At 35.1% G+C, this 26933-nt stretch overlaps 1 protein-coding gene across 5 annotated transcripts in view; it reads left to right on the top strand.

Annotated features, from left to right (window-relative positions):
- The window catches only part of RPGR (retinitis pigmentosa GTPase regulator), a 93972-nt gene that overhangs the window by 18033 nt on the left and 49006 nt on the right, over positions 1 to 26933 (top strand). For 3 of the 5 annotated variants that reach the window (XM_069065681.1, XM_069065684.1, XM_069065682.1), the window contains 5 exons: positions 560 to 718; positions 1866 to 2015; positions 4786 to 4944; positions 7960 to 8115; positions 26487 to 26611. In XM_069065681.1, coding sequence (XP_068921782.1) covers positions 560 to 718; positions 1866 to 2015; positions 4786 to 4944; positions 7960 to 8115; positions 26487 to 26611 — 749 coding nt within the window. The remainder of the gene's footprint in view (positions 1 to 559; positions 719 to 1865; positions 2016 to 4785; positions 4945 to 7959; positions 8116 to 26486; positions 26612 to 26933) is intronic. The other 2 variants (XM_069065683.1, XM_069065685.1) reach the window with 2 other exon arrangements.

Here is a 26933-nt window from a genome sequence, read left to right as displayed (position 1 = left end):
TGACCCTACCTAAACATATGAACATGAAACAATTTGCACATTTAAAGCAATAGGATCATATCTCCTTTAAATATTGAAGAATCTAAATGACATCAGATTTTTGTTTTTGTGATTATTCACAATTGTTTTCATGTAATTTATCTCATCTTTATTAATATGCATTTTATCTCAGTTAAAATAGATATAGAACTAGAAAACAATAAAAATATATTTAAAATATTCTACAGTTTGGACTTGAATTCAGGTATTTAATTCTTCATCCTTTGTATTCAAAATGAATGGAGTTCAGTTTTACTGAGAAAATACATGCCATTCAAGTTATACATTCCAACTGCTAGTTAACATAGGAATTTACAAAATTAATCTCAATTATAAAATTCCCTCAGTTGTATTTTCTTATATCTGTTATTAAAACAATTTGTTGAATAGATAAGTGGTCATTTTAAACTTTGTTAACTAAAGAAATTGTAGTTATAAGCCAAACTTTTTGGTTTTTTGATTTATTATTGTCATAGTAAGGATGCACATACAGTACTTATATGTTCTTTTCTCTGTGCAGAAGAAGGGAATGTATATGCAGCTGGAGGTAATAGTGAAGGGCAGTTGGGACTTGGTGACACTGAAGAAAGAACTACTTTTCACTTAGTCAGTTTTTTTACATCCCAATACAAGATTAAACAGCTCTCCGCTGGATCCAACACTTCAGCTGCACTAACTGGTAAGTCTCATGGACCACTAAATATAGAGATCCTCACTATCCCAGTGAATCTCCTCAACATCTCTGAAAACAAACCCAAAACCCTTGTGGGGTTGTTTCTTCTTCCTCAAAGGAAATATCCTATATTTTTATTATAGCTTGAGTAGACCTTCTAAGGTTTTTTTATTTTGCCATTTTGAAATCTTAAGATTTCTTTCTTTTTTTTTTTTTTTCAGCTAGGGCTGTCAAATACCTACTAAACTGAAGACATCGTTTCTATTCTCTTTTATTTCATAGGACACTTGTATTTTCCAAATAGTTGAAAATACAGATTGTGGTCATAAAATTTGTTAGACTAACTTCATAGGTAACTGCTTTGGAATTAGAAGAAGACATCATACACATAGATGTTTCTATTTAATTGTCTTTTATTTGAAAAAATGTAAAAGTCTTAACATTTTCTGAAATACAGAAACTTCTTTTAAAGCTATAACTTAATCTTCTCTTTTAGGGAACAACATTTTAACCACATGGTCTATGCAGATGTAATTAAATAATCTTCTTTGAAACATACATCTTTTGTTCAAAGTATCATATTTACCAGTACTTTTGTTTTTGTGTATATTTAGAATATGTATACCACTGAATGTGAGTGATAAGTGATGTAATCAGATATACAGTAATTCCTTTTCTCCTTTCTTTAGGATGCACTTGTTTTGAAGGTTAAGAATATCACTTCCATAATGTATTTAAAGAGCAAGAATACCATAAACCCCTTTCAACAGGGAACACCTCCTGAAAGAATATAGTTTTAGTTATTAGTTCAGTTGCAGGTATACTTTCTGAAGAGAAGAAAACATATTCTGCTTAAAGTCATTCGTATAAGGAAAAGGCAGCTGTAAGGACAAGAGCATCCATCTTGTTACTAGGTTAAAAATATGCTTGTGATGTCATGTATAGTAAAATGTTCTGTCCTTAATCTATGTAAGCACTTATTTATAGAAATTTAACTCCTAAATAGAAGTTACTCTAAATATTAAGCTTAACTATATCTCAGTGACATTTTTTCCCTCTGGGAATTATTGATTATGCAGAGCATATAGGAAATTATTTAGTCGCTTATTGGCACATTGTTTTAAGCCTTTTTTTCTTGTCTTTGCATTTTTAGAGGATGGGGACCTTTTTATGTGGGGTGACAATTCTGAAGGGCAAATTGGTCTAGCAGATGAAACTAATGTGTGTGTCCCTTGTCAAGTGGTCATTGGACAACCTATCTCCTGGATCTCTTGTGGATATTACCATTCAGCCTTTGTAACTAGTAAGATAGTTATTTTCCATTTTATTGATGTAAACAAACTAATTATAACTTGGGAAGATTTCTGATAATTATTCTTATAATGAAATATTTTAAAAAGCTTTATGTTATTACATTTACTTTGTAAATTTGGAAAAAATTACCATTGTTATGTTGCAAGCTTTTTTAATAGTAGTTCTTTAACTTTGTGGACCATTTTAGACAAAAAACACCCCTATGAACCTTACTTCTTCCCCCATTTTTCATTCATTGTTATCTTTCCTCCCAAAAAGAAGCAATTTCAGTCCAGCCGAAGAGTATGAATTACCCTTATCTCTTGTCTGTCTAACCTTATCACCCTTTGTTGTGAAAGGAAGTATATTATAATGGAAAAGGACAATAAACAATGAGATTTCATCAATACTGGTCTGTAACACAGAAGAGGAAGATCCCTTTACCCTTTACCAATGTAGGCCTGTACGGTCTCTTTAAATTAGAATCTTAGGGAATTACCTACAACATGGAGAAGGTAAATGACTTGGCCCAGAGTCATGCAGTCCTTATGTGTTAGAGGCAGGACTTGAACCCAGACATGCTTCACTTCAAGGCTAGTCCTTCATCATAGCACAGCAGAAAATATTTTTAGCCGCGTTTAGTTAGCAGAAATCTTGCCTTTGTTTTCGATAAAAAGGAAAATGTGTACATGCATGTGTACATGTGTATTTAATATACATGTTTATGAATCTTTTACATATATGTATGTATTTAGCAAAAATAAGTGCTTTAATTTAGACTTTGAAAATTAATTTATTCCTTAGTTTCTGTGGGTATTAGGTGGGAGTCAGGAGTACTCATTGGAAATATCTGTGCTGGGCTGGTACTCATACAAACTTTGGCTACTCTGACACACAATCCCACATAACTTTCTGGACTACATGCATAAGTAGTCTCCCTTGTTATTTTATTTGAATCAGTAATTTCTAAGTGGAATAGGACCCTTAAGTATGATAGTATACAATTTGCACATTTAAATATAGATTAGAAAGAAAAAGCAGCATAATCCTGAATAAAAGAAAGGGGCAGCAGGATGAAGTAGAGCGAGCCCCGGATTTGGAGTCAGAGGACCTGGGTACAGATTCTGCCTTTGTCAGCCTTAGGCTGTGTGACTTTGGTCAAGTCTCTGGGCCTTAGTGCCCTTGTCTGCAAAATAAGGAAGTTGGACTTGAGCTCCAAAGGTCCAGTGACATTGTTCTTCAGAAGGTTTTTGCCTAACACTTTGAATTCCTCTTTTAGATGTCAGGGTTCAGCAATTTGGGTTATAATCTACACAAGGAAAATGGTAAAAAGCCAGATAATACTTGAAATACTAATTTTCTCAGGTTTTCTGCTATTAATATACTACTATTTGTTCTAAATAACTATTATGAAATATAGCACCTACAAGTCTGTTTTTTTTTTAACCCATGTAAGAAAAAAATGTAAGAAGGATGATCTCAAAAGAATATAAATTTGAGCTGAATCAAAAGTCTTCCAAATGTGGATCAGGATGCTGCTAATATATGTTGTTACAATGAAAGGGGGGAAGGAAACTTTTAAAAAGGTATCAGTAGCCAGGTCCTGTATTACATCCAGCTAAGTAGCATGAACTTAACTTTCAACCTTATAATGGACTTCTAAATAGTAAGTGACATTGATCTTTGGCAGAAAGTTTAAACTTTTAACTGTTTACATTTTATGTGTTCTTAGTCAAATAAAGAAAAAGAGTGCAGTAAAAATTTGAGCTGCTATCTAGAGTATACATGTCTGATATAGATCATGTGTTTGCTTGAAGCCCTCCATTGAGACCATATCCTCAGATGGCCTGTTCCACTAAGAAATAGCCCTTGTTAGGAAGGTTTTCTTTACATCAAACCCAAATTTCCCTCCGTACTCGTTCCCCCTAGTTCCTCCCTCTGGGGTCAAGCAGAATAAATCTGTTCCTTCTTCCATATGATAGCCTATTAGATACTTGAAAGTGGCCACCATTCCTTGCCCTCTCTTTTGCCCCCCACCATCCTTTAAGCCTTTGTTTCTCAAGGCTCTACAACCCTTCTTCCAATTCATCATCATCTGGCATGTTCTTGAGACCTTGGGGAAGCACTCCAGTTTTTCATTGTTCTTCTTAAAATGTGATACACCAGGATTTGATCAGAATAAGCCAAAGTAGAATGGGACAGTTACCTCCTTAAACCTGGGCACTCTTTTGATGAAGCCTGAGGTGCCATCACACCATAATATGCTAGAGTATTTTATAGTGTTTTTTAGTTTAAATCACCTACTTCTTAGCCTTCCCGAAATTCTACTTCCAAAAAAGTTACAAGTGAATGAAATTTGAGGATTTTCCTCGCCTAGAACAACCAACAAACTGTTTCCTCTACATGTCAGTAAATTTTTAAAAAGAAATATACAAAACAAGGAATGTATGTGATCTTTTTCTATTATAAGCATCCTGAGAACAAATTTTTACTTGGTAAGTCACCTAATGTTTACATATATTACATGTCCACTTAGTATGTATATACTCACATAGGATGTAATGATTTTGTGGGTTATTGAAATAAAAATAAATTAAAGAAAAATTCATTCTTAATCCCTTGTTAAATTGCTCAGTTAAATTAAAAAAGTTCATATTTTGAGAAGTACTGTTGAACATATGAACATGGCCCTAGTTTAGGACCCATACTTGAAAGAAAATGATCTGATATATTAACTTTTTGATGAGTTATCATTAATTACTCTCCTTCATCTTCCGCAGCAGAGGGTGAACTCTACACATTTGGAGAACCAGAGAATGGAAAGTTAGGTCTGTCACCTGAGCAACTGAAAAATCATAGAATTCCCCAGTTGGTTCTTGGAATTCCTGGGAAGGTTAATCAAGTGGCTTGTGGTGGAGGGCATACAGTAGCTTTAACAGGTTGGTACCCCAAAAAATTTTGGATTGATTTCACCTTTTTTTTCTGTTTTGGTAAACAAGAAACATGTACTATTGATAAGCTATAATAACTTTAGACTTTCAGGTAATCTCTAATATGTCTTCTAGTCTATTGTAATAAAAATCCTTTTATATTATCTGTGGGTAAAATTGCTTTTGTTGCTTGTGTAAAATGGTTAAAAGATCTAAGAAAAAAAGTAAAACTATTGCCATTTTGAGTATCAGTGTAACCATAACTGTATTTTAATGACTATAAATTTGTAGTGGCTGTTTTATGGCCTAGTTTTTCAAAGACAAAATTGTTTTAAATGCCTTTTAAAAAATTCAATGTGTCTCTATACATAATCTGTATGTATAGATCTTTGCTTTTATCCCCACTTAAGCTCTATGTCTGTATGGTAGTAATTTTAGATCTACTTAATATTTGTCCATGTTAAATTTGCTTTGTAGTCTTCAGATGAAGGATGCTTTGGAACTCAGTAGTATCTTTCCTCTTATATTTAACATATAGGAAACATTCATTTAATCATTTTATGGAGCTTACACAAAATCATTTGAAGAAGGGTCATGTCATGGCTGTATGTTTGGTTTCAAAAATATGATCAAAATGTTTAAAAATTTTTCTTCTTTCTATTATCTGCTTTTGTTTAGGAATTTACTTAGTAAGATTTTGTCACTTTTTTTTGCTTTAAAATTAGTACACTTTTTTTTTGTCCACCTGCTTACCCTTTGACAAAGGAACAGAATTCTTGAACCCTTTCAGAATTGGATTTATTGATCCAAATTTTACTGGATGAAGTAAAATATTCCACTTTTTGAAGCTCATTAACTTTCAGTTAGTAGATTGGTATAATAAAGGTTACCTATGTATCTTTTAAGAGTTAATGCAGCTTCTGAAGTAACTTCATACTTTTCTTGGGTTATTTACCAAACTGCATGTAACCTATTATTTTAAATTTATATTTATTATATTAAATTTAAATTGAACTTAAAATTGAACAGGAGAGGAGGTTGAATTTTGGAAAATTACACAATTCTTTTCATACCACACTTCTCTCTGAAATCAAAGCCCATTAAGAATTTTTACCAATTTACCAATATTACCAATGTTCTGGTTATGAAAGTTAAGGAATAGTGTAAGACCTTTAAAGAATTAAGGGTGAAAATTATCTAGAAGACAGTGGAGAAGCACATGATGGACACGAACAGGCTGCAGTACATTATAAGTGAAGAATTATGTGAGAGAAGCATGTAAAGTTTGTCTTTAGAGAAATTTTTGACCAAGAGTGAAAGGTGGTGTCTGTGCAGTATTTCAAGAAGGCAAGAAACCCCTCCATAGCCTGGACAGTCCTTCTTTGATGGATTTATAGAATGGTGTGCACAAGAGCAGCACAGGATGAGCAGACATGGGTGGGTTGCTTTTTGAAGGAACATGAACAGGAAAGGAAATAATTGGGGTAAAGGGTGATTTTTCTTGCTTTTTGTTATATCACATTCTAGTTTATTCTTTTGTTTTTTGCCTTTGTTGGAATAACCTTTAATGATTTAAATTAGTAGTCCTTTTTTAAAAAATGATTTTTAAAATTTAAATAAATTTTCTTTTAAAAGTAAATTGTCTCTTTGTTTTTGTGTCACCTACATTTCACAATATTAACCTGACCTCCTTTGTCCGTCTACCAGAAAGCCATCCCTTATAACAAAAAAGTAGAAGGGGGAAAAAAGGAAGCCAGGTAGATGTCCTCTCATATTTGTTCTTTTGTACTAATCTTGGTTATTATAATTTCACAACATCTCAGTTTCAGTTATTGTTTTAGTTTATTCTTTCCAATTTTATTTTAGTGATTGTGTATGTTGTTTTCTTGGTTCTGCTTACTTCACTTTGAATCTATTCAAAACTTCCCATGCTCCTCTGTATACCTCATATTCATTGTATTCATCATAAAGCATGGTATTATGACATTTCCTGTACCACAGCTTGTTTAGCCATTCTTCATTTGATGAGCATCAGTCCACTTTGGTTGTTGCAGTTCATTACTGCTACCTGTATTTGTGTGTATTGTCCCCCTCAGTAGAAGGTAAGTCCTTAAGGGCTCAAGTATTAAATATATATCACCTTTCAATTGAAAAGTGACCACTTGAAAATAGGAATTACATTACTGAAAATGAAGTCACTTGTAAATGTTAGAGGTCTTAGGAAAAGAAACTTTTTTTTTTCTGAATCACTAGCTTAAAAGAAAGAGCCTGGACTCAGTTATCTTAGAGATGCTTCCCTGCTTTGTTTTTCTTATTTTTTAAAATTCCATAGAAACATTATTTTAAAATATGTTTGTGTTTTTTATTAAGATAATTTAATATCTTAGGAGCATCATAGTATGGTGGAAATCCTAGCTTTTTTGCTTCTGGCAGTGTGACCCTGGGAAAGTCATTAGATGCCAGCCTGCATTGGTAGAGGGAATTTAATTACCTGGAAGTTCCTATGTCAGTGAAATTACAGGTCTAGTCCCTATCTGTATCACATATTGTAATAATAACACTAAAATAATTATGGAGGTAGTTTTTATTTAAAATAAATGTAAAATATATACATATGCATATGTGTGTATATTTATGTATGTATAAATATATGAGAATGACATATTGAAGAAAAATGAGCCTATAATAAAGGGCTACATTTACAAGAAGTTTTATATTTATAGCTCCTCTTCTTCTCAGATAAGTAAAAATTATAGATTTCCTGCTAAAATGTTAGACTATATCAGACCCATGTCCTTGGTATCACAAAACTTGGTGCTTTTACTTTTTCTTCCAGATTCCCTTTGTCATTGAAAATTTTAACTTGGATATTCTTTTGAATGCATTTCTAAAAAATAGTATTTAATATTTTTATAAAATAATGAATGTTTATAATAGTTCATTTTAAGTTATAATATTGATTGTTTTTATTTAAAGCTATTTAAATTTTAAAAAGAATTTTTTTTTATTCCTTTCCACTTTCAGAGGAAGAAGTATATACATTTGGCCTTGGACAGTTTGGCCAATTAGGTCTTGGCACTTTTATATTTGAAACCTCAGAACCAAAGGTTATTAAACATCTTCAAAATCAGAAAATACATTATGTTGCATGTGGGGAAAACCATACAGCTTTAATATCAGGTAAGGATTCAATGTAACAATATGTTTTTTACCTTAATACTATAACAAAATGAGTAACACTGAAATGTTTCAATATAATTGTTCACAGGAATCATGATTGAGACAAATACAATTTTCAAGAAACACTTATTGTATCTTGCTATTAAATATTTTGGTTACAAGAGCACTCAATCTTTTTCCTATTTTATTTAAAATAGGAATACATAAAGGGTTAGGATTAGGGTTATATGCTCTAAAAAATCCAGATACATAGCATATACAAGAGGGAGGATGGTATACTAGAAATAGAATTGAACTTAGGAGTCAGAAGATCTGTGGCTTACCTCCAAGTGCCACTTCCTTCATAAAATTTCCTGTGTTCCTCTCTATTGCTATTAACCTTTTGGCTCAAGCCCCCAAACAATACTTTAGTTTGTATCTTTCTAATGTACTTATAGTACATTATATGTTGTAGTACTGTCTCTTGGCATCTTTCCCCTTTACTAGACTGTTGGCTCCATCAAGTTGGGGCTCATATCTTGTCTAAACTTTTGGTTTCTCCCAGTTCTTATGTTATAGTGTACAATAGGCCCTTATAAGATGCTTATTAAATTGAAATTCATTGAACTCAAAAGAAACAATTAAAAAAATCAGTACACATGCACCATTTTGCAGCCTCTGCTAAATCCTACTTTAATGACTCATCGTGGTATGACCCTGGGTTGCCAAAATACTGTCTATTTACTAACATTTTTTAAGCATCTTCTATGTGCATGGCACTGTGCTAAGCTCTGGAATTCAGATAGCAGTCCCTGCTCTCAAGCAGGTCACAGTCTAAGGTTGGGGACGGCGTCTAAACAGCTATGTACAAACAAGCCATATATGGGGTAAATTGGTGGTAATCTCAAAGGGAAAGCAGTATGATTAAAGAGAAATGGGAAAACCTTCTTGCAGAAGGTAAGACTTTATCTGAGACTTGAGGGAATCCAGGAAGCAGACATGAGGAGAAAGTTACATGTAGGAGGAAGTGTCAGTGAAAATGCTCAGTCAGAAAATAATCATGTGCAAGGAACTGCAAAGAGGCCAGTGTCACAGGATAACAGGGTATATAGTGGGGAGAAGGGGAGAGTGTAAGGTTTAGAGAAGACTGGGAAGGTAAGAATTGGATAGGTTACAGAAGACTTTAAAAACTGAACAGAGGATTTTATATTTGATCCCCAGGCAATAGAGAGCCACTGGTGTTCAATAGGTCACATGATTAGATTCATACATTAGGAAAATAGAGTTGATGGCTAAGTGGACAGTGTATGGGGCGTGGAGGGGGCAAGGAGAGTCAGAATTTCAAGAAATAAAAAGATGAAAGGGAAGGAAGTAAACTCATGCATATGTTTGTTCATGAGTCATGAGTTCTGGTAGATTCTACCAAGTGGAAAGACTTGAAATTCAAGGTGGACCAGTGAGATATTATATATCTTATTGAGGGACCAGTCTCACTAAGTTTGGAGAGGTTCATCACCAGACTGGCTATAGAGATGGATGTGTTGACCAGAACAATTCTTTTTTTAAAATTTTACAATCTTATTAATATTTTTTTCCATCCTCGTTGCTGTTTCCTGACTTACACCTCCTCTCAAAAGAACTCACCTTTTAAACAAAATACAGTTAATCAAAACAAGCTAACACGTCAGTGATTTCTGGGAGTATATGTCTCATTCCATATCTTGGGTCCACTGCCTTTACTGAGTGGAAGCAGATACGTGTATGCCATCATCATTCCTCTAGGGTCAAGATTGGTCAGTGTGCTGATATGAGTTTAATGTCTTTCAGTATTGTTTCCTTGTTCATTATTGTGATCATTGTGTATTTTGTTCTTTTGGTTTTGCTTTCCTTGCTTTGTATCAGTTCACATAAATTTATCCATATTTCTCTAAATGCTTCATTTGTGTTATTTCTTATGACTCTTGCTGAGACTTCACATGGTGTCATGGATCGAGAACTGACCAGGAAGATATGTGTAGGGTGTAGGTTTAAATCCTACCTCTGACATATGTTAACCATGTGACCTTGGCTGTTTTATTCCTATACTCTGAAAAACATTTTGGATTGAGGTAGTGAAAGTCACTAAACTGTTCACACAATTTTCCTTAGATGCATTGATATCATTACTGGACATTATACTCCAGGGAGTTTAATGTCTAAAAAAACCATCCTATTTAGACCAGAGTATTCATAGCTATGTTCTCTGTGGTAGCAGAACATAGAAACAACATGGGTACCCATAGCTTAGGGAGTAGCAAAACAAATTGTGACATATGAGTGTAATGGATTATTCATCAGAACTGTTTTGAGGAACAGACCTAGGATTTTACTAGTGTAGGGAGCTCTCAGTAAAGAACTCTTTCTCTAATGCAAATCAGCATCTAATTTTCAATAAATAATCTTAGATAGTTGAATCTGATTGTCAGATTAAGTGTGTGGAATACTGATCTAAACCTAACTTTTGCCAGACTCCTTTCCAAAATTCTCAGAATTTCTTGTTGTTCAGAGCAACTCTCAAAGGTCATGTGTGAGTTATAGAGAGGCCATAATCTTCATTAGTGGAAGGAGTACTTATGCAAAGTATTTGAGTGTTACAATGTGCAAAGAAATATGTTGCAGGACTCCTCTGGAATTTTTTCCATCATGCCCCCATGCATCACTTCCTCCCTCCCCTCAACTGTTTTCAGCATCTTTTTGTGTGTTGTAGATTCATTGAGGTCAAAGACTGTCTTTTTTGTATTTGTATTCCCAGTGCTTAGCACAGTGGCTGACTGATAGTAGGTGCTACTTGTTGTTCAGTCATTTCAATCATGTCCAACTCTTTGTGTGACCCCATTTGGAATTTTCTTGTCAGAGATACTGGAGTTGTTTGCCATTTTCTTCTCCACTTCGTTTTACAAATGAGGAAACTGAGGCAGACAGGGTTAAGCAATTTGCCCATGATCGCACAGCTAGTAAATGTCTGATGTCAGATCTGAACTTTGGTCTTTCTGATTCAGGCCAAGTTTTCTTATCTCCTGCACGACCTAGCTTCCTCTGGCACATAACATAGTAGGTAGTTAGTAAATATTTATTGACTAATACAGGGAGAGATATAAAGATAAATAAGATCATTCCTTCTGTCAGGGGTCTCAGAATTGAGTAACTTCAATGTCTTCATCTACAGAATAGATAATTTGTAGCTTCCTTGCAAGGGCATAGAGAAGATTAAATAAAATTATATTTGTAAATGTGCTATTACATGGAAAAAGGAATTACTTATTCCACGTTGCTTCAGAGAGCAGTACCAGAACTGAGGGGTAGAAGTAATTGTAAGACATATTTTGACTCAATATATAAGAAGCAGTTTCTAATAATTATAAGTGTCAGAAAATGTGATGTCCAGCTTGTAAATTGTTGGCTTCTCTTTTACTACAAGTGTTTGAGACCTACAAAAGATCATCTCTTAGAAGATATTATAGAGGGGCTTTCTGCATTTGGTGTGAAGTTGTAGTAAATGATCTTCCAACTCAAGATTTTATGATTCTGTGAATTTCAAAGCTATCAATGTTAATACTTTATTATAAAGCTTTGACAGAACTCTGTAGGTTTTTTTTTAAATTAGTATCAGTTTTATAGGTTCCTCTTACCCCCCTTTCCTTCCCCCTCTCCCCCCATGTCTAGAAAAAAACCCAAGTGGAAATAGAATCAAAGCATTTCACAATTTTAGAGTTGGAGGGGCTTTAGAAATAATCTAGTTCAACTTTTTCTTTTTGGCTTTTTGGAGGGGCAAGTGACTTGTTTGGGGTTAAGTGACTTGCCCAAGGTCACATGACTAGTAAGTGTTAAGTGTCTGAGGCTGTATTTGAACTTAGGTCCACCTGACACCAGGGCCAATGCTCTATTCACTGTGCCACATACACATAGCTGCCCCCTAGTTCAGCTCTCTTATCAGATATAGCCAGAGGGGAAACTGGGTACATGTTATCAATTGGAGAATTTCCCAGTCAGAAGAGGTGCTGAGTTATTTTAGTTCCTCCACTTAATTTATTTATCTGGTAAGTACAATTTATACCAGGAGAAGAGAATGTTTCATCCAAAGGTCAGGATAGGCTCTTACCAGAGTAATTTTAGGGCATTGATGTTCTAGAGGCTGAAATTAGGTGACTGGAAGAGTGAGAGGGGAGTTGCTTATTAGAATTCAAAGCTGGAGAAATCTGTTGGGTTAGGAATCAAAATACAAGAAAATTAACCCTTTGACCAAAATCATGCTATTTCCTTGAAGCTTACTTAGGTGGTCTCATTCTGGAGGAATGTCTTCCTGGCTTTGGTTTACTTTTTCTGTGGTCCCAGGCAGGTTCTGACTCAGCTACCATCTATGGGTTGCTGACTTATGTATCTCTCAGATAAATAAACAGAAGCACTAAAAGGTAAAGTAAATTTCCCACAATTATTAAAAAAGTAAGCATTTATTATTCTGTTATGTTCCAGGCATTATGCTAGGTGCAGTGGATATAAAGAAAAAATGAAATAGTTCTGTCCTCAAGGAGCTCATTGGGGAAGACTATCACACACACACACCTCACACACACACACACACAAACACACTCACCCCCTATGTATGTACATTTGTGCATGTATACATAAATACAAAATAATTGGGGGAGAAGTCATTGGCAGCTGGGGACTGTGGGAGTAGGGGAAGGCAATATCAAGAAGGTCCTCATGTAGAAGATGGTGCATAAGTTGTTGTCTTCTTGAAGAATGGGAATTCTAATAAGTAGAGGTGAGGACAAGACCTGTGGGACAGCCTATACAAAGGCATGATGATGAGAGATGGAGTTTTTTTATTTCCATCACACTTTTGAATGAGAAGATTAGGAATAAAACTCTGTGGGCTTATCTTAGTCCCTCATACTCTTACCCTTGGTAAACTCATTTACATCCAAAGCTTAAAATGTACCCCTTCTATTCATATGATTCATAAATTGAGATCTAGTCTTGTCCTTCCTGAGCTCTGGACCTGCATTTCCAACTGTCAATGAGAAATTATGACCCAGATGTTCGTCTGGTACTTCCAAATACATATGTTCATAGCTGAGATAATGATGTTTTCCCCTCAAGTTGCTTCTCCTTTTGGCTCTACTCATAATGTTTCTGGCATGACCATTCCTCTGGTTTACCATATTCATGTAACTAGAATTTTCTGACTCTTATCTCTCCCTCATCTCTGAGGTAAGGTTTCAATTTCAGATTCATCTCCTCAGTATCTTTTATATGAATCTCTTCTTCTTTATTCCAGTTTCTAATACAGTTCAGGTTTACATTATCTCCTTTATTCAGTCACTCCTTTATTCAGAATTCTTTCTTGACTCTCTTTTGCCTCACAAGTGAAATTTACACTTCTTTCCCAGTAGTCAAGGTCACCTATAACTTGACATCACTTAATTTTTCTAGCCTAACCTTATATAATTCCTCACTGCATGCTCAATGCTCACACCAAATTTGGATAACTCTGCCCCTCAAATAATGCCCATGGCATGCTTGCTCAGGCTGTATTCCCCTTTATTGAAATGCTGTCTGTTCCCATCAACTCAAATCATACTTCATCTAAGAAGACTTCCTCATTATACTCCAGATGGCAATGACTTTTCTCCCAGACCTTATGTCACACTTTGTAACTCTCTAATGAAATCATTTGGAACATATAGAGCTACAATAGAGGACTGTGGAGGATAAAGGAGACTTGAAGATTGTGCTGTTTTAAGATACAAGAGGAAATAGGTAACCCACAGTGATAGTAATGTAGGAAAAAAGACCACCTCCTCCATCAGTATCTGGAAGATCCTGGCCTAATCTATTGTAATCATCCCTTGAGTAACCCTAAAGAATAAGAAAAGGCAGTCTCAGAGAAGAAGGTGGAGCCTAGGATAGTGGAAGAGGAAAAGGTATAGAGTAAGTACAACTACAGTGACCTTTCAGAATGCTCCAACTGATCACCTTTATCTCTTTTGGACCATGGATCTTATCCAACCCTGCTCTAACAAGGGAAGGGACAAAATGGCACTGGGCCATCAGACAGGAAAATACTGATGGCTAGAAGAGTGTTGACAGCAAGTATACCATAGAAGAATCTTCTGGATAACTAGTAAATACAGATAATAGAAGATTGAGGAAAAATATTTTTTTTAAAAAGAGACATTTCAGTGGAGAAGTACAATGTAAATTCAGTTAAAATCTCTTGAAGGGGGTGAATATAATACAATATATTTGACAAGGCCCCCTGAAATAACAACATAGTAACTCAGCCCCAAGAATGGTACACAAAAAGCAATGAAAGAAATAATAAGGGCAGAAATTAGAGATTTCAGTATTCTGGTACCTGAATGAATCTAATCAGTCCAGCATTTATTAAGTATCTACTGTGTGGCAAGTACTGGGAAATACAAAGAGATGAAACAATTGATGTCCTTGAAGAACTTACTTACATTCATTGTTGGCGAAATTGTGAACTGATCCAACCGTTTTGGAGAGCAGTCTTGAATTGTGCCCCCAAAACTGTTGAACTACCTATACCCTTTGACCCAGCAACCACTACTAGGTCTATTTGTTCTTTTTAAAAATATTTATTTATATTTAGTTTTCAACATTCACTTCCATAAGATTTTAAGTTCCCAATTTTCTCCCCCACACCGAGATGGTGTGCATTCTGATATAGGCTCTAAATATACATTCATATTAAACATATTTTCACATTACTTATGTTGTAAAGAAGAATTAGAAACAATGGGAAGAACCACAAGAAAGAAGAAACCCCCTGCCAAAAAAAAAAGAGAGCAAATAGGATGCTTCAATCTGCATTCAGAGTCCATAGTTCTTTTTCTGGATGTGGGATGGCATATTCCATCATGAGTCTTTTGGATTACTTGCATTACTAAAAAGAGGTAAATAGATCAAAGTTAGACATTGGACAATGTTGCTTTTACTGTGTACAGTGTTCTCCTTGTTCTGCTAACTTCACTCAGCATCAGTTCATATAAATTTTACTAGGTTTTTCTGGAATCCTCCTGCTCATAATTTCTTATAGTGCAATAGTGTTCCATTACATTCATATACCACAACTTGTTCAGCTGTTCCCCAATTGATGAGCATCCCCTCAATTTCTAGTTCTTAGCTACCACAAAAAGAGCTGCTATAAATATTTTTGTATGTGTGGGTCCTTTTCATATTTTTATGATCTCTTTGGAATACAGTACTAAGTCTTTTTCTAGAGATGATTAAGAAAAAAAGAAAAAGAAGCTGTATATTCTAAAATATTTATAGCAGCTTTCTTTGTGGTGGCAAAGAACTGGACTTGGAGGGATGCCCAATTGGAAAATGGCTGAACAAGTTGTGGTATATAATTGTGAGGAAACACTACTATGCTATAAGAAATTATGAGTTCAGTGACCTTTGAAAAACATGGAAAGATTTGCATGAAATTATGAAGAGCAAAGTGAGCAGAACCAAGAGATAAACAGTAATAGCAATATAGGTTTTTGGTTTTTTTATTTTATTTTTTAAATTACATTTTATATTTATTTTTAGTTTACATCATTCATTTCCACAAGATTTTGAGTTACAAATTTTCTCCCCATCTTTCCACTACCCACCACCCCAAATCAGTGATCCCACTATATATTCCCTCCCCCAATCGGCTCTCTCCTATATCCTCCTCTATAACCCCCTCCGACTTTCCAGCAGGGAATGGATCTCTATACCCCAATGCCTATACATCTTCTTTCCCAGTTGCATGTAAAAAATAATAAAACTAATTTTTTTAAACATTTGATTTTAAAACTTTTAATTCCATATTCTTTCTCTTCCTCTCTCATCACCCACCTTTACTGATAATATAAGCAATTCAATATAGGTTGTATATGTGTAGCTACGCAAAAAATTCCCATAGTAGATATATTTTGAAAGACTGACTATATTTCCCTCCATCCTATCCCACCCCCACTTGTTCTATTCTCTACTTTGACCCTGTGCCTTTTCTAAAGTGAGTGCTTCGAACTTCCATCCCCCCCAAATTGCCCTCCCTTCCAATATCCCCCCTCTCAACCCCTTCCCCCCTACTCTCCTGTAGGGTGAGATACCCTATTTAATGTATATGTCATTCCCTCCCTAAACCAAATTCAATGAAAGTAAGGTTGACTCGTTTAAGAACTTTCCCTTTTGCCTTCCTGTTCTTCCCCTTGCTTCTTCTATATAAATAGTTTTCCCTTGCCTCTTCTATATGAGATAATTTACCCCATTCTGTCTCTCCCCAGCTCCTCTCATTATATTCCTCTCTCACCTCTCAATTTCACCTTTTAAGTATCATGCCTTCCTGTTCAATTGGTCCTGTGACCTCTGTCTATGTATACCTGTACACATATATACACACAATCACATATGTATTCATATACCCATATACTCTCCTATATAGAAATATATGAATGTATACATACATACACACACATACACACACACACATATATATATATATATATACATACACACATTTCTATTCTATTCCCTTCAACTATTCTCATACTGAGAAAAGTTTCATAAGTTACAATTATCATTTTTCCATGTAGGGATGTAAATAGTTCAACTTTGATAAGTTCCTTATGATTTCTTTTCCCTGTTTACCTTCTCATTCTTCTCTTGCTTCTTGTATCTAAATGTCAAATTTTGTATTCAACTCTGGTTTTTCATCAAGAATGCTTGAAAGTTCTCTATTTCATTGCATGACCATATTTTCCCCTGAAACATAATACTCAGTTTTGCTGGGTAGGTGATTCTTGGTTTTAATCCTGGCTCCTTTGAGTTCTGGAATATCATATTTTCTAAGCCCTTTGATCGCTCAGGGTGGAAGCTGCCAGATCTTGTGTTATTCTGATTGTGTTTCCACAACATTCAAATTGTTTGTTCTTGGTTGCTTGTAATATTTTCTCCTTGATCTGGGAATTCCGGAACTTGGCTATAATATTCCTAAGAGTTTTCTTTTGGGGATCTTTTTTTTTAAGTTAAATTTTATGTTTATTTTTGGTTTACATCATTCATTTCCACAAGAATTTGAGTTACAAATTTTCTTCCCATTTTTGTCCTACCCACCACACCAAAACAGCTATCCCATTGAATACCCCCTCTCCCAACCTGCTCTCTCTATATCCTCCTCCATCCCCCCTCCAACTTTCCAGTACAGCAAGATGGATCTCTATGCCCCAGTGCCTGTATATCTTATTTTCCAGTTCCATGTAAAATAATAATAATAATATATTTTTTTTAAATTTGATTTTAAAACTTTAAATTCCAGATTCTTTCCCTTCCTCCATCGTCACCCACTCTTACTGGGAAGATAAGAAATTCAATATAGGTTGTACATGTCTAGGTAGCTATGCAAAATATTTCAATAGTGGATATATTGTGAAATACTGACTATATTTCCCTCCATCCTATCCCACCCCCCACTCATTCTGTTCTCTGCTTTGATCCTGTTCCTTTTCAAAAGTGTGTGCTTCCAACTTCTCTTCCCCCCGTAACCTGCCCTCCCTTCCATCATCCCCCTTTTCTTTTTTTTTTTTAATCAAATGCTTTAGTAACTTCTAGTTTACATCATTTATTTTGGCAAGATTTTGAGTTACAAATTTTCTCCCCGTTTTTCCCCTACCCGCCATTCCAAAATAGCAATCCCACTGTATATCCCCTACTCCAATATGCTGTCTCCCGTATCTTCTCCCATACCTCATCCGACTTTCCAGTAGGGCACGGTGGATCTCTATGCCCCAGTGCCTATATGTGTTATTTCCCAGTTACATTTAAATAATATTAATAATAGTATATTTTATATATATATATACATATATATAATTATATGTTTTAAACATTTGATTTTAAAACTTTGAATTCTAGATTCATTCCCTTCCTCCCTTGTCACCCACCCTTACTGGGAAGATAAGCAATTCAGTATAGATTGTACATGTGTAGCTGTGCAAAACATTTCCATAGTGGATATATTGTAAAAGACTGCCTATATTTCCCTCCCTCCTATCCCACCTCCCACTTGCTGTATTCTCTACTTTTATCCTGGCCTTTTTCAAAAGTGTGTACTTCCAACTTCCCTCCCCCCCCCCAGCCTACCCTCTCTTCCATCATCCCCCCATCTCATCCCCTTCTCCCCTACTCTCCTGTAGGGTGAGATACCTTATTTAGTGTGTATGTCATTCCCTCCCTAAGCCAAATTCAATGAGAATAAGGTTGACTCATTCCCTTTTGCCTTCCTGTTCTTCCCCTCCATTGTAACCATTTTGCCTTGCCTCTTCTATATGAGATTGTTTACCCCATTCTGTCTCTCCCCATCTCCTCTCATTATATTCCTCTCTCACCTCTTCATTTCATCTTTTAAGTATCACCTCTTCCTATTAAATAGGTCCCATGCCCTCTATCTATGTATACTTCTATCTATGTATCTATGTATACCTGTACACATATATGCACACATTTACATATGTATTCTTATGCTCATATACCCTCCCATATAGACATATATGTATGTTTGTATGTATATACACACATATAAACATACATTTCTATTCCCTTCAGCTATTCTCATACTGAGAAAAGTTTCGTCAGTTACAATTATCGTTTTTCCATGTAGGGATGTAAATAGTTCAACTTTGATAAGTTCCTTATGATTTCTTTTCCCTGTTTACCTTCTCATACTTCTCTTGCTTCTTGTATCTGCATGTCAAATTTTGTATTCAACTCTGGCTTTTTCATCAAGAATGCTTGAAAGTCCTCTATTCCACTGAATGACCATATTTTCCCCTGAAACATGATACTCAGTTTTGCTGGATAGGTGATTCTTGGTTTTAATCCCAGCTTCTTTGACCTCCAGAATATCATAATCCAAGCCCTTCGATGCCTCAGTGTAGAAGCTGCCAGATCCTGTGTTATTCTGATTTTTTTTCCCCTCAATATTCAAATAGTTTCTTCTTGGCTGCTTGTGATATTTTCTCCTTGATCTGGGAATTCTGGAACCTGACTATAATATTCCTAGGAGTTTTCTTTTGGGGATCTTTTTAGGAGGTGATTGGTAGATTCTTTCAACCTCTATTTTGCCATTTTGTTCTAAAACATAAGGGCAATTTTCCCTGAGAATTTCTTGAAGGATGATTTCTAGGTTCTTTTTCTGATGATGGCTTTCTGGTAATCCAATAATTTTTAAATATCTCTCCTGGATCTATTTTCCAGGTCAGTGGTTTTTCCCCATGAGATATTTCACATTGCTTTCTATTTTTTTCATTTGTTTGGATCTGTTTAATAGTATCTTGATTTCTCATAAAGTCACTAGTTTCCATTTGCTCTAATCTAATTCTAAAGGAATGATTCTCTTCAGTGAGCTTTTAAGATTCTTTTTCCATCTGGCAAATTCGTATGTTTAAGTCATTCTTCTCCTCATTGGCTTTTTGAGCCTCTTTTGCCATCTGAGTTAGTCTGTTTTTTAAGGTGTTATTTTCTTCAGTCAGGGTGTTGACTCTCATTTCATAATTTTCTTTCATCATTCTCATTTCTCTTCCCCATTTTTCCTCCACTTTTCTTATTTGGTTTTCAAAATCCTTCTTAAGGTCCTCTATGGCCTATAACCAGCTCGTATTTTTCTTGGAAGCTTTTGGTGCAGGAGTTCTGAATTTACTGTCTTCCTCCTGTTCCACATTTTGGTCTTTTTTGTCCCCAAAATAGGAATGTAAAGTCGGGTTGCTCTGTTTACTTTGCTTCCTTTGCCTGCTCATATTGCCACTCAATTACTTGACTTTTGGGCTTTTTGCCACCAGAAAGGTGGAACTTCTGCTCCCAGAAAGGGGAACTTCGTACCCAACACTGGGGTTTTCTCAGCTGCCAAAGGTATTAGTTGTGTGTCCTCTCTAAAGCCTCCACCAGCTCTGGCACCTGGTCATACATCCCGGGACCTCCAGCCTAGACAGCAATCCAGATCCAAGCAGGTTAAAGCAAGAGCAGTTGCCCCTTGGAATGGTCACTTGGTCCCCTTACAGTCTGCAGGCCAGGAGTTCTGCAGCAGCCATGTGGCAGTGGCCACTATGCCTCATCCACTACTCCCTCTAGGGGCAGTGGCTAGATCATACACCCAGACCCTCTGTTCCCAAAGTCCACACTCACCTCTCACTTTGTCTTTGGCATTTATGGGTTGATAATTCTGGAAATTGCCACAGCTGCCGGTGATCCACTTTTCCGAAGTCCCTCTAGCTGCAGCTTGTCAGGGCACCGTGAAGCTAAAACCATGGGCTCAAAGGTGGCTTGGCTCTGTTCCCAGTGCGCTATGATGGACCCTTCCTGTCTGCCTACCGGGCTGCCTTCAGCGGGAGACTTTTTTTCCTTTGTTACTTTGTGGGTTCTGTAGCCCTAAAGTTTGTTTGGGTCATTTTTTATAGGTATTTGAGGTGATTATGGGGGAGCACACAGAGTTTTCCTGTTTCTAAGCTGCCATCTTGGCTCCGCCCCCTAGGCCATTCTGCAATATAGTTTTAAGAAAGACTTTGAATGAATAAGTTATTTTGACTATTTATATATAGCCAAATTAAGTATAAAGGACATATGAAGAAAGATGCTATCTACATCTGGAGAAAGAACTCATAAATAAAAGTATAGAAAAATGTATAGAATAATTTTATGTATATATACCTATAAATGTGTGTGTGTGTATATACATACACACATATATTCCCCTATTTTGCTTCTAATTGTAGCCATCTCTAGGGTGAGGTGGGAGGAGAGTAGGAAAAAAAGAAATTTACATGACAATTTTGTTGTATATTTGAAAGGAATAGCAAGTTGTACATAATAGATTTTCATTTTCATATGTAATGATCTTTTTTATTGTAATATGTTATGGAAATGCTTGTTCCATAAAAATGTATTAATGTTATTTTAAAAATGGAAAAGAAATGCAAAATATACAAAGTAAAGGGAAGGTAATTTCTATCAGGATGCACTAGTAGCTTGGGAGATGTGGAAATGATGGGAAATGATGTGTTTTTCAAGTCAGACTCTTAGGAAGCCAGGGAGTCTAGGAGACATAGATGAGGAAAGAATGAATTTCAAGTATGGAGGACATCTTGTACAAAGACACAGAAATGGGAGATGGTATGTCATGTTTTAGGAAAAGCAAGAAGGCTAAGGCAAGAGTTCCTGTTTGAGAAGTAATATGTAATAAGGTGGAGCTTGATTGTGAAGGGCTTTAAAAGCCAACTAGAACTGTTTTTATTTGGTTCTAGAGGTTAAATAGGAACAAACTGCGGTTTATTGAATAGGGGAGTGACATGGTCTGACTTATGTTTTAGGAATATCATTTTGACATCTGTCTGGGAGATGGATTAGAAAGGGGAAAGACCTGATAGGCCTCATCAATTGGCCAGGCAAGAGGTGATCAGGGCCTGTGTTAGAAGGGAGAGAAGGCATGAGAGATATTGTGTGGTTAGAATCAATAAAACTTGAGAGTTGATTAGAGTTGTGAGGTAAGGGAGAATAAGGAGATAAGGATGATTCCAAAGTTACAAACCCGGGAAATTAGAAGGATCGTGATGCCATGGAAAGAAGGAAAGAAGAGTTTGGGAGGAAAGACAGTGAGTTCTGATAAGGACATGTGTTTGCAATGCCTGTAAAACATCTAGTTTAAAAAGTCTTTACATATATACACACACGTATATATGTATATATACATATATATGTGTATGTATATACATAGTCATAACAGTGATATTTGTGGAACAAAGAAGGGGAGAAAAAAAGGGGATCTACCAATGAAGTAATGGATGAAAATGAATGCAAAGAATACAGTGTTTTTGTGCAATAAGAAACAACAAAAACAAATTCAGGGAAACTTGAGAAGAGTCTTATGAATTAATATAGATCAAAATAAACAGAACCTAAAAATAATATGCACAATGAATAAAAGATTATAAATGGAAGGATCATTAAAAGAAAGTTGAACTCTGAGCCAACTGAAAAATCAGTAAAGATCCTGAAAAACAGATAACACATACTTCCTTCCCTGTGGAAGAAAGGTTAGGGATTATTAGGATATAAATGGGGTCACTGTTTTGAGTATTTCTGTTTTAATTGTTTTTCTTTGTTACAAAGGAAGTTTCATTGAGGGAGGAGTTCTTTCCACTAGAAACTTACTATGATATAAAGACAAGAAACATAAAGAAAATGTTTTTTTTTAATAATTAAAAGTAACCATCCTAACCTTCTAAACTCTAAACATTTGTTGTTTTTCTATCTAGGAATACTTAAAATGCTTCTTTTAAAAAATTGAACATTCATCTTTTTTCATTGATGATTGAGCTCAGGTTTGCAATGTATATTACCTGGCTTACATCTTGAGCTCCTTTGCTCTTTGGAACACATTATTACTTTCGTTCTTGCAATTTGCAGTAGATACAGAATAGTTTGTTACTTGCATTTCCTTTTCTTTAACCTGATTGCTTAGAGAGTTTGTTGTTTGTCATTAGAATTGTTAAGTTCAACTACTGTATGTGTAGAAGTTGTAGTATAAGGTGTTTTTGTTGTTTATGTTCTGGGAGGTGATCTGTGATCACTTTGATTTTGGCACTTTGTTTTCTGTGTTGAAAAGTTATTGGAATTTTTTTTTTATTTGCTTTTTGGAGGGCTACTGGGGTTAAGTGACTTGCCCAAGGTCACACGGCTAGTTTTTGTGTTAAGTGTCTGAGGCCGGGTTTGAACTCAGGTCCTCCTGACACCAGGGCCCATGCACCTAGCCTTCCCCTTGGTAGTTTTCTTGTATTATTTCTTGATATTTTTTTAACTTGTGTTCTTCTGGGGGACCTATAATCCTTCTACTATCTCTACATATTCTTGTCTTTTAAATCATTATTTATTATTTGTTGCTGTTAAGGAGATCATACTTTCTTTTAACCTTATCACTTTTTGCTTCTCTTCTTTCAGATTCCCCTTTACTTCTATGTATTTGTTTTTCCAAAAAGTTATTCTTTCTCTTGTTTCTTTATTGAGACTTGCCATGATGGATTCAAGTTTTTCTATTTTGCCAATTATTTCTTCTGTGTGGGTCATAAATTCTGCTTTTACAATTCTCATTTCTCTTTTAAATCATTCAAAAGCATACTGCTTCTTATTCCATGTTTTCTTGGGAATACATAGGCTTTTCTGCCTCATCAAATGTTGGTTCATTTTCATTTGATTTGTAATACGTCTAGAATCTTTACCTGATTTGGAGGCCATATTCCTTTCTGTTATTAGTATCTTCTCTCTTGGTTTATCTGTCTATGCTCTGCACCATTTACTGAGTTTTTTTTCTTCCTTAATTCTTTAACTGGCTTCATTAAGGACTGGACCTCAAAGTTGGCTGTCTTATGTTCTTCCTGCATGAGGCAATTCATATTTCCTTGACCTCACTCTATTCCACAGGTATGTTCTGGAGGAACAGAAACCACTCCAGGTGGCTCTTAGGCTCTTTGCTTTAGGCAGGTCTGATAGATTCTGGCATAGACACTATGGTGTGCTGTCCCAGTTATATATAGTACAGATTGCTGTTGTGCTGGACTCTCAGCCAGAACAAGCTTTTTGGTTTTCCGCAGCACAAGGAGGGGATAGAATTTATTTCTGTTGCAAGCTAGTGTGCAGCCCTGCCAGAACATGGGTAGTGAGGGATGGGGTGCTAAGAAAGCCTGTTAAGGGCTAGGGATTAGCCTTTCTCTGGGGTTAGTTCATAGGTTCTTTACCTTGTCAGGATTCTTGATGTTCTACAACATGGAGAAAAGTGACATTGCTTTATCCTTTGCACATAATTCCTGTTTTGGAGAGGTTTGAGAGGTCATGAGGATTGGAGAAAATGTCTGTCCTTCATCTTGTTGGTTTCATGATCTAGAAGTTCACAATGGTTGGGTTGGAGGGAACATCAAGGAATGAAATGAGGAAGAAAACGAGGCAGGAGAAAAGATATACAAGGAAAATAAACCCCATGTCAGACAAGAAGACAATAAAGGGTCATTTAAATATTTTCATAACAAATTAATGCTGCTGCTGCTGCTGTTATTGTAGGAAACCCAAGAAGAAGATTTTATGGAGCCTTTTCCCAGTCTAATTAAACTTGTGTTCTTTCTTTCTGGTCCTCTGCTCTCTTCTCTTCACCTCATTCCCTTATTCCCGTTTTGCCTAATATTTTCTTTACTGAACTCATTGCCCCCTCTACCTTTTTAAAGCTTTATATTATTTTTTCGATAAACTAAAATTTATTGTCTCTCCTACCTCTTCATCATTAAAAATTGGTGGAAAAAAGGGGTGGTGATGGAATAAAATGCTTGTAGCATATAGGTAGAATCTAACATCACATTCCCATGTTGGCCATGGCCAAAAATGTCTTAGTCTGCACCCTCAGTCTATCATCTTGTTTTCAGGAGATGGGTAGAGTGCTTGCTTTTTCATTTGTCCTCTGAAATCTTGATCAAGTTGTTGCATTGATCAGAATTTTAAGTCTTTCAGAATTGATTGTCTCAGTCATTGTTCTCTTGTTTCTGCTCACTGTACTCTTATCAATTCATACAAATCTTCAAAATCCCATTTCTTCACCTCATTCACATTCCTACCACAAAAATAATTTTTCTTAGCTATATCAAACCCTCTATAAATCATCTAGTGACTTCACTCATGCAATAATTTCTTAAAAATAATAGGTATGCAGTAATTATTCATTGTTTGAGCCTCACACTAAACTTCAAGGCCTTTATCCATGAATACAAACTAGCCTATTGGTCCACTCGTTAATCCTCTTTTGTCTATTTTTTCCCCTAAAATAAAGCTTTTTTTCTATGCTTCTGTATCTAGATCTCCTGCTCACAGCCTTTGATAACTTTTCCTATTGCTAGAATAATGCACCTTCCTTAACACATTACCATTTTTCTTGAAAGTTACTTTTCCATATGAATTATTACTGTTGGTAGAATTAATACATTTGAAATAAAGTTTTATCTCTTTGCTATAGCAGTCTATGATTATTTTCATGGTAAAAACTATTAAGTTCAGATTATTAGAGAAGTTAAAATATATTATTTTTATATATATTTATGTATATATATATTTATATATTCTTTTAAAATAAGGACGGAAGATTTTTAAAATCTTGAGAACTAATACAGAAAGGTTCATCACACATAGGTTGGAAACTTGGTAATGAGTTCTTTGGCCAAGACAACCTGTGAAGCAAAAAATATTTATGTGTTCCACAGCTTCTCTGTAACCCCCTTTCCATTTCAGCAATGATGGTAGCGCATATGAGAAAAGGAAGTGGAGAATCTGAATATCAGCTTTTAGATCATTTAGAAACATTAACTTACTTAAGTTTTAGTGCTCTTTTTCCAGTGACCATTGAATTGGCAAAGCACAAGAGGGGAACTTGATTATATCATTATTGACAGAAGATATAAGGAAATTAAAATTAAATGTAAGAATGGCTTGCATATTGTTAGAGGCAAATAAAATAATTAACAGAGTTAGTTTTATTCTTTTAGAGGCAACAAGAAATAAAATTTCATGGTATACTTGGTCATCTTGCACTGCATGGCATATGATCAGCATAAACAAACCATCACCAGGATGTTAATTATGAATTTGTATAAGGAGAATACAGGAAAATTTAAACAATTTAATAAGACCCTCTATATTAAATCAACATTTACTTTAATATATAATGATTTGATTGCAAAGTAGGTATAGGGGAGAACAGTAAAAACAATCTTGGAAAATACTGTTCAGGATCAACAAATGAAAGAAACCAGAAGTTTGTAGATTATAAAAGTGGAATGTGTGCCAGATTTGGAATGAAAGGATTTGAGTTCAAATCTCAGCTCTGCCATTTGTTATCTGTGTGACCTTGGGCAGAACACTTCATTACTTTTACCCTTAGTTTCCTCAGCTTCAAAATGAGAATTTCCATCTCTAGACCTCGGTACTATATGTATATACATAATCTCATAGATATATTGATGTAATTATATAATAATATCTATATAAAGTGAATATGTGCCATATGTACTTCATTGCTACTAGTCCTAATAATATACACAATATAACTGTACTTTGGTTTTATGTACTTTTGAATGTAATTTTCTAGTCATCCATTTATTTCCTAAGTAGAAGATCATTGTTTCATAACCATGTTTGTATAAATTCAGTACTGTATTTGGGGAACAAAAATCTATAATTGAAATATTCATTGGTACATTGTAGTGGGTGTGGCTGTCCTAGAAACAGCATCTACATAAAAAATATTCTGACACTTGTTAATATTTCAGATACAGGCCATATGTATACTTTTGGAGATGGTCGACATGGAAAATTAGGACTTGGACAGGAAAATTTTACTAATCAATTTGTACCTACGTTGTGCTCTAATTTTTTGAAATTTGTAGTCCGTCTGGTAAGGATATAACATTTCCTTGTTTGGATGTTCATATTATATTTTGCCTGCTAGAAATTCATGAAAAATATTTCATTTTTAAGATGAAACAATCTTGAACTTTTATATTAATTACAGTTTCAAGTTTTCTAAAAGCCATTTTTTTCAGTCATTTCTGTCCTGAAAAATTATCTCCTTCAATTTCCTTCTCTAGCTTTTCTTCAGCTTTCTTCTTTATTTGTCTTTATGCAGTCTTTTATTTCAAGTCTGATATTAATGAGACCCTTAAATGCTATAAAGTACTAATTCCTGAAAATGAGACCTCATCATATTCATTCAACTT

This window comes from Petaurus breviceps, unplaced genomic scaffold (genome assembly GCF_028583685.1).
Source record: "Petaurus breviceps papuanus isolate PSGF00001 unplaced genomic scaffold, PetGlider_PUasm1.0 90700, whole genome shotgun sequence".
NCBI classification, from domain to species: Eukaryota; Metazoa; Chordata; class Mammalia; order Diprotodontia; family Petauridae; genus Petaurus; species Petaurus breviceps.
Note: the sequence above shows the minus strand (reverse complement) of the source record. Positions and strands in the feature narration are given on the sequence as shown.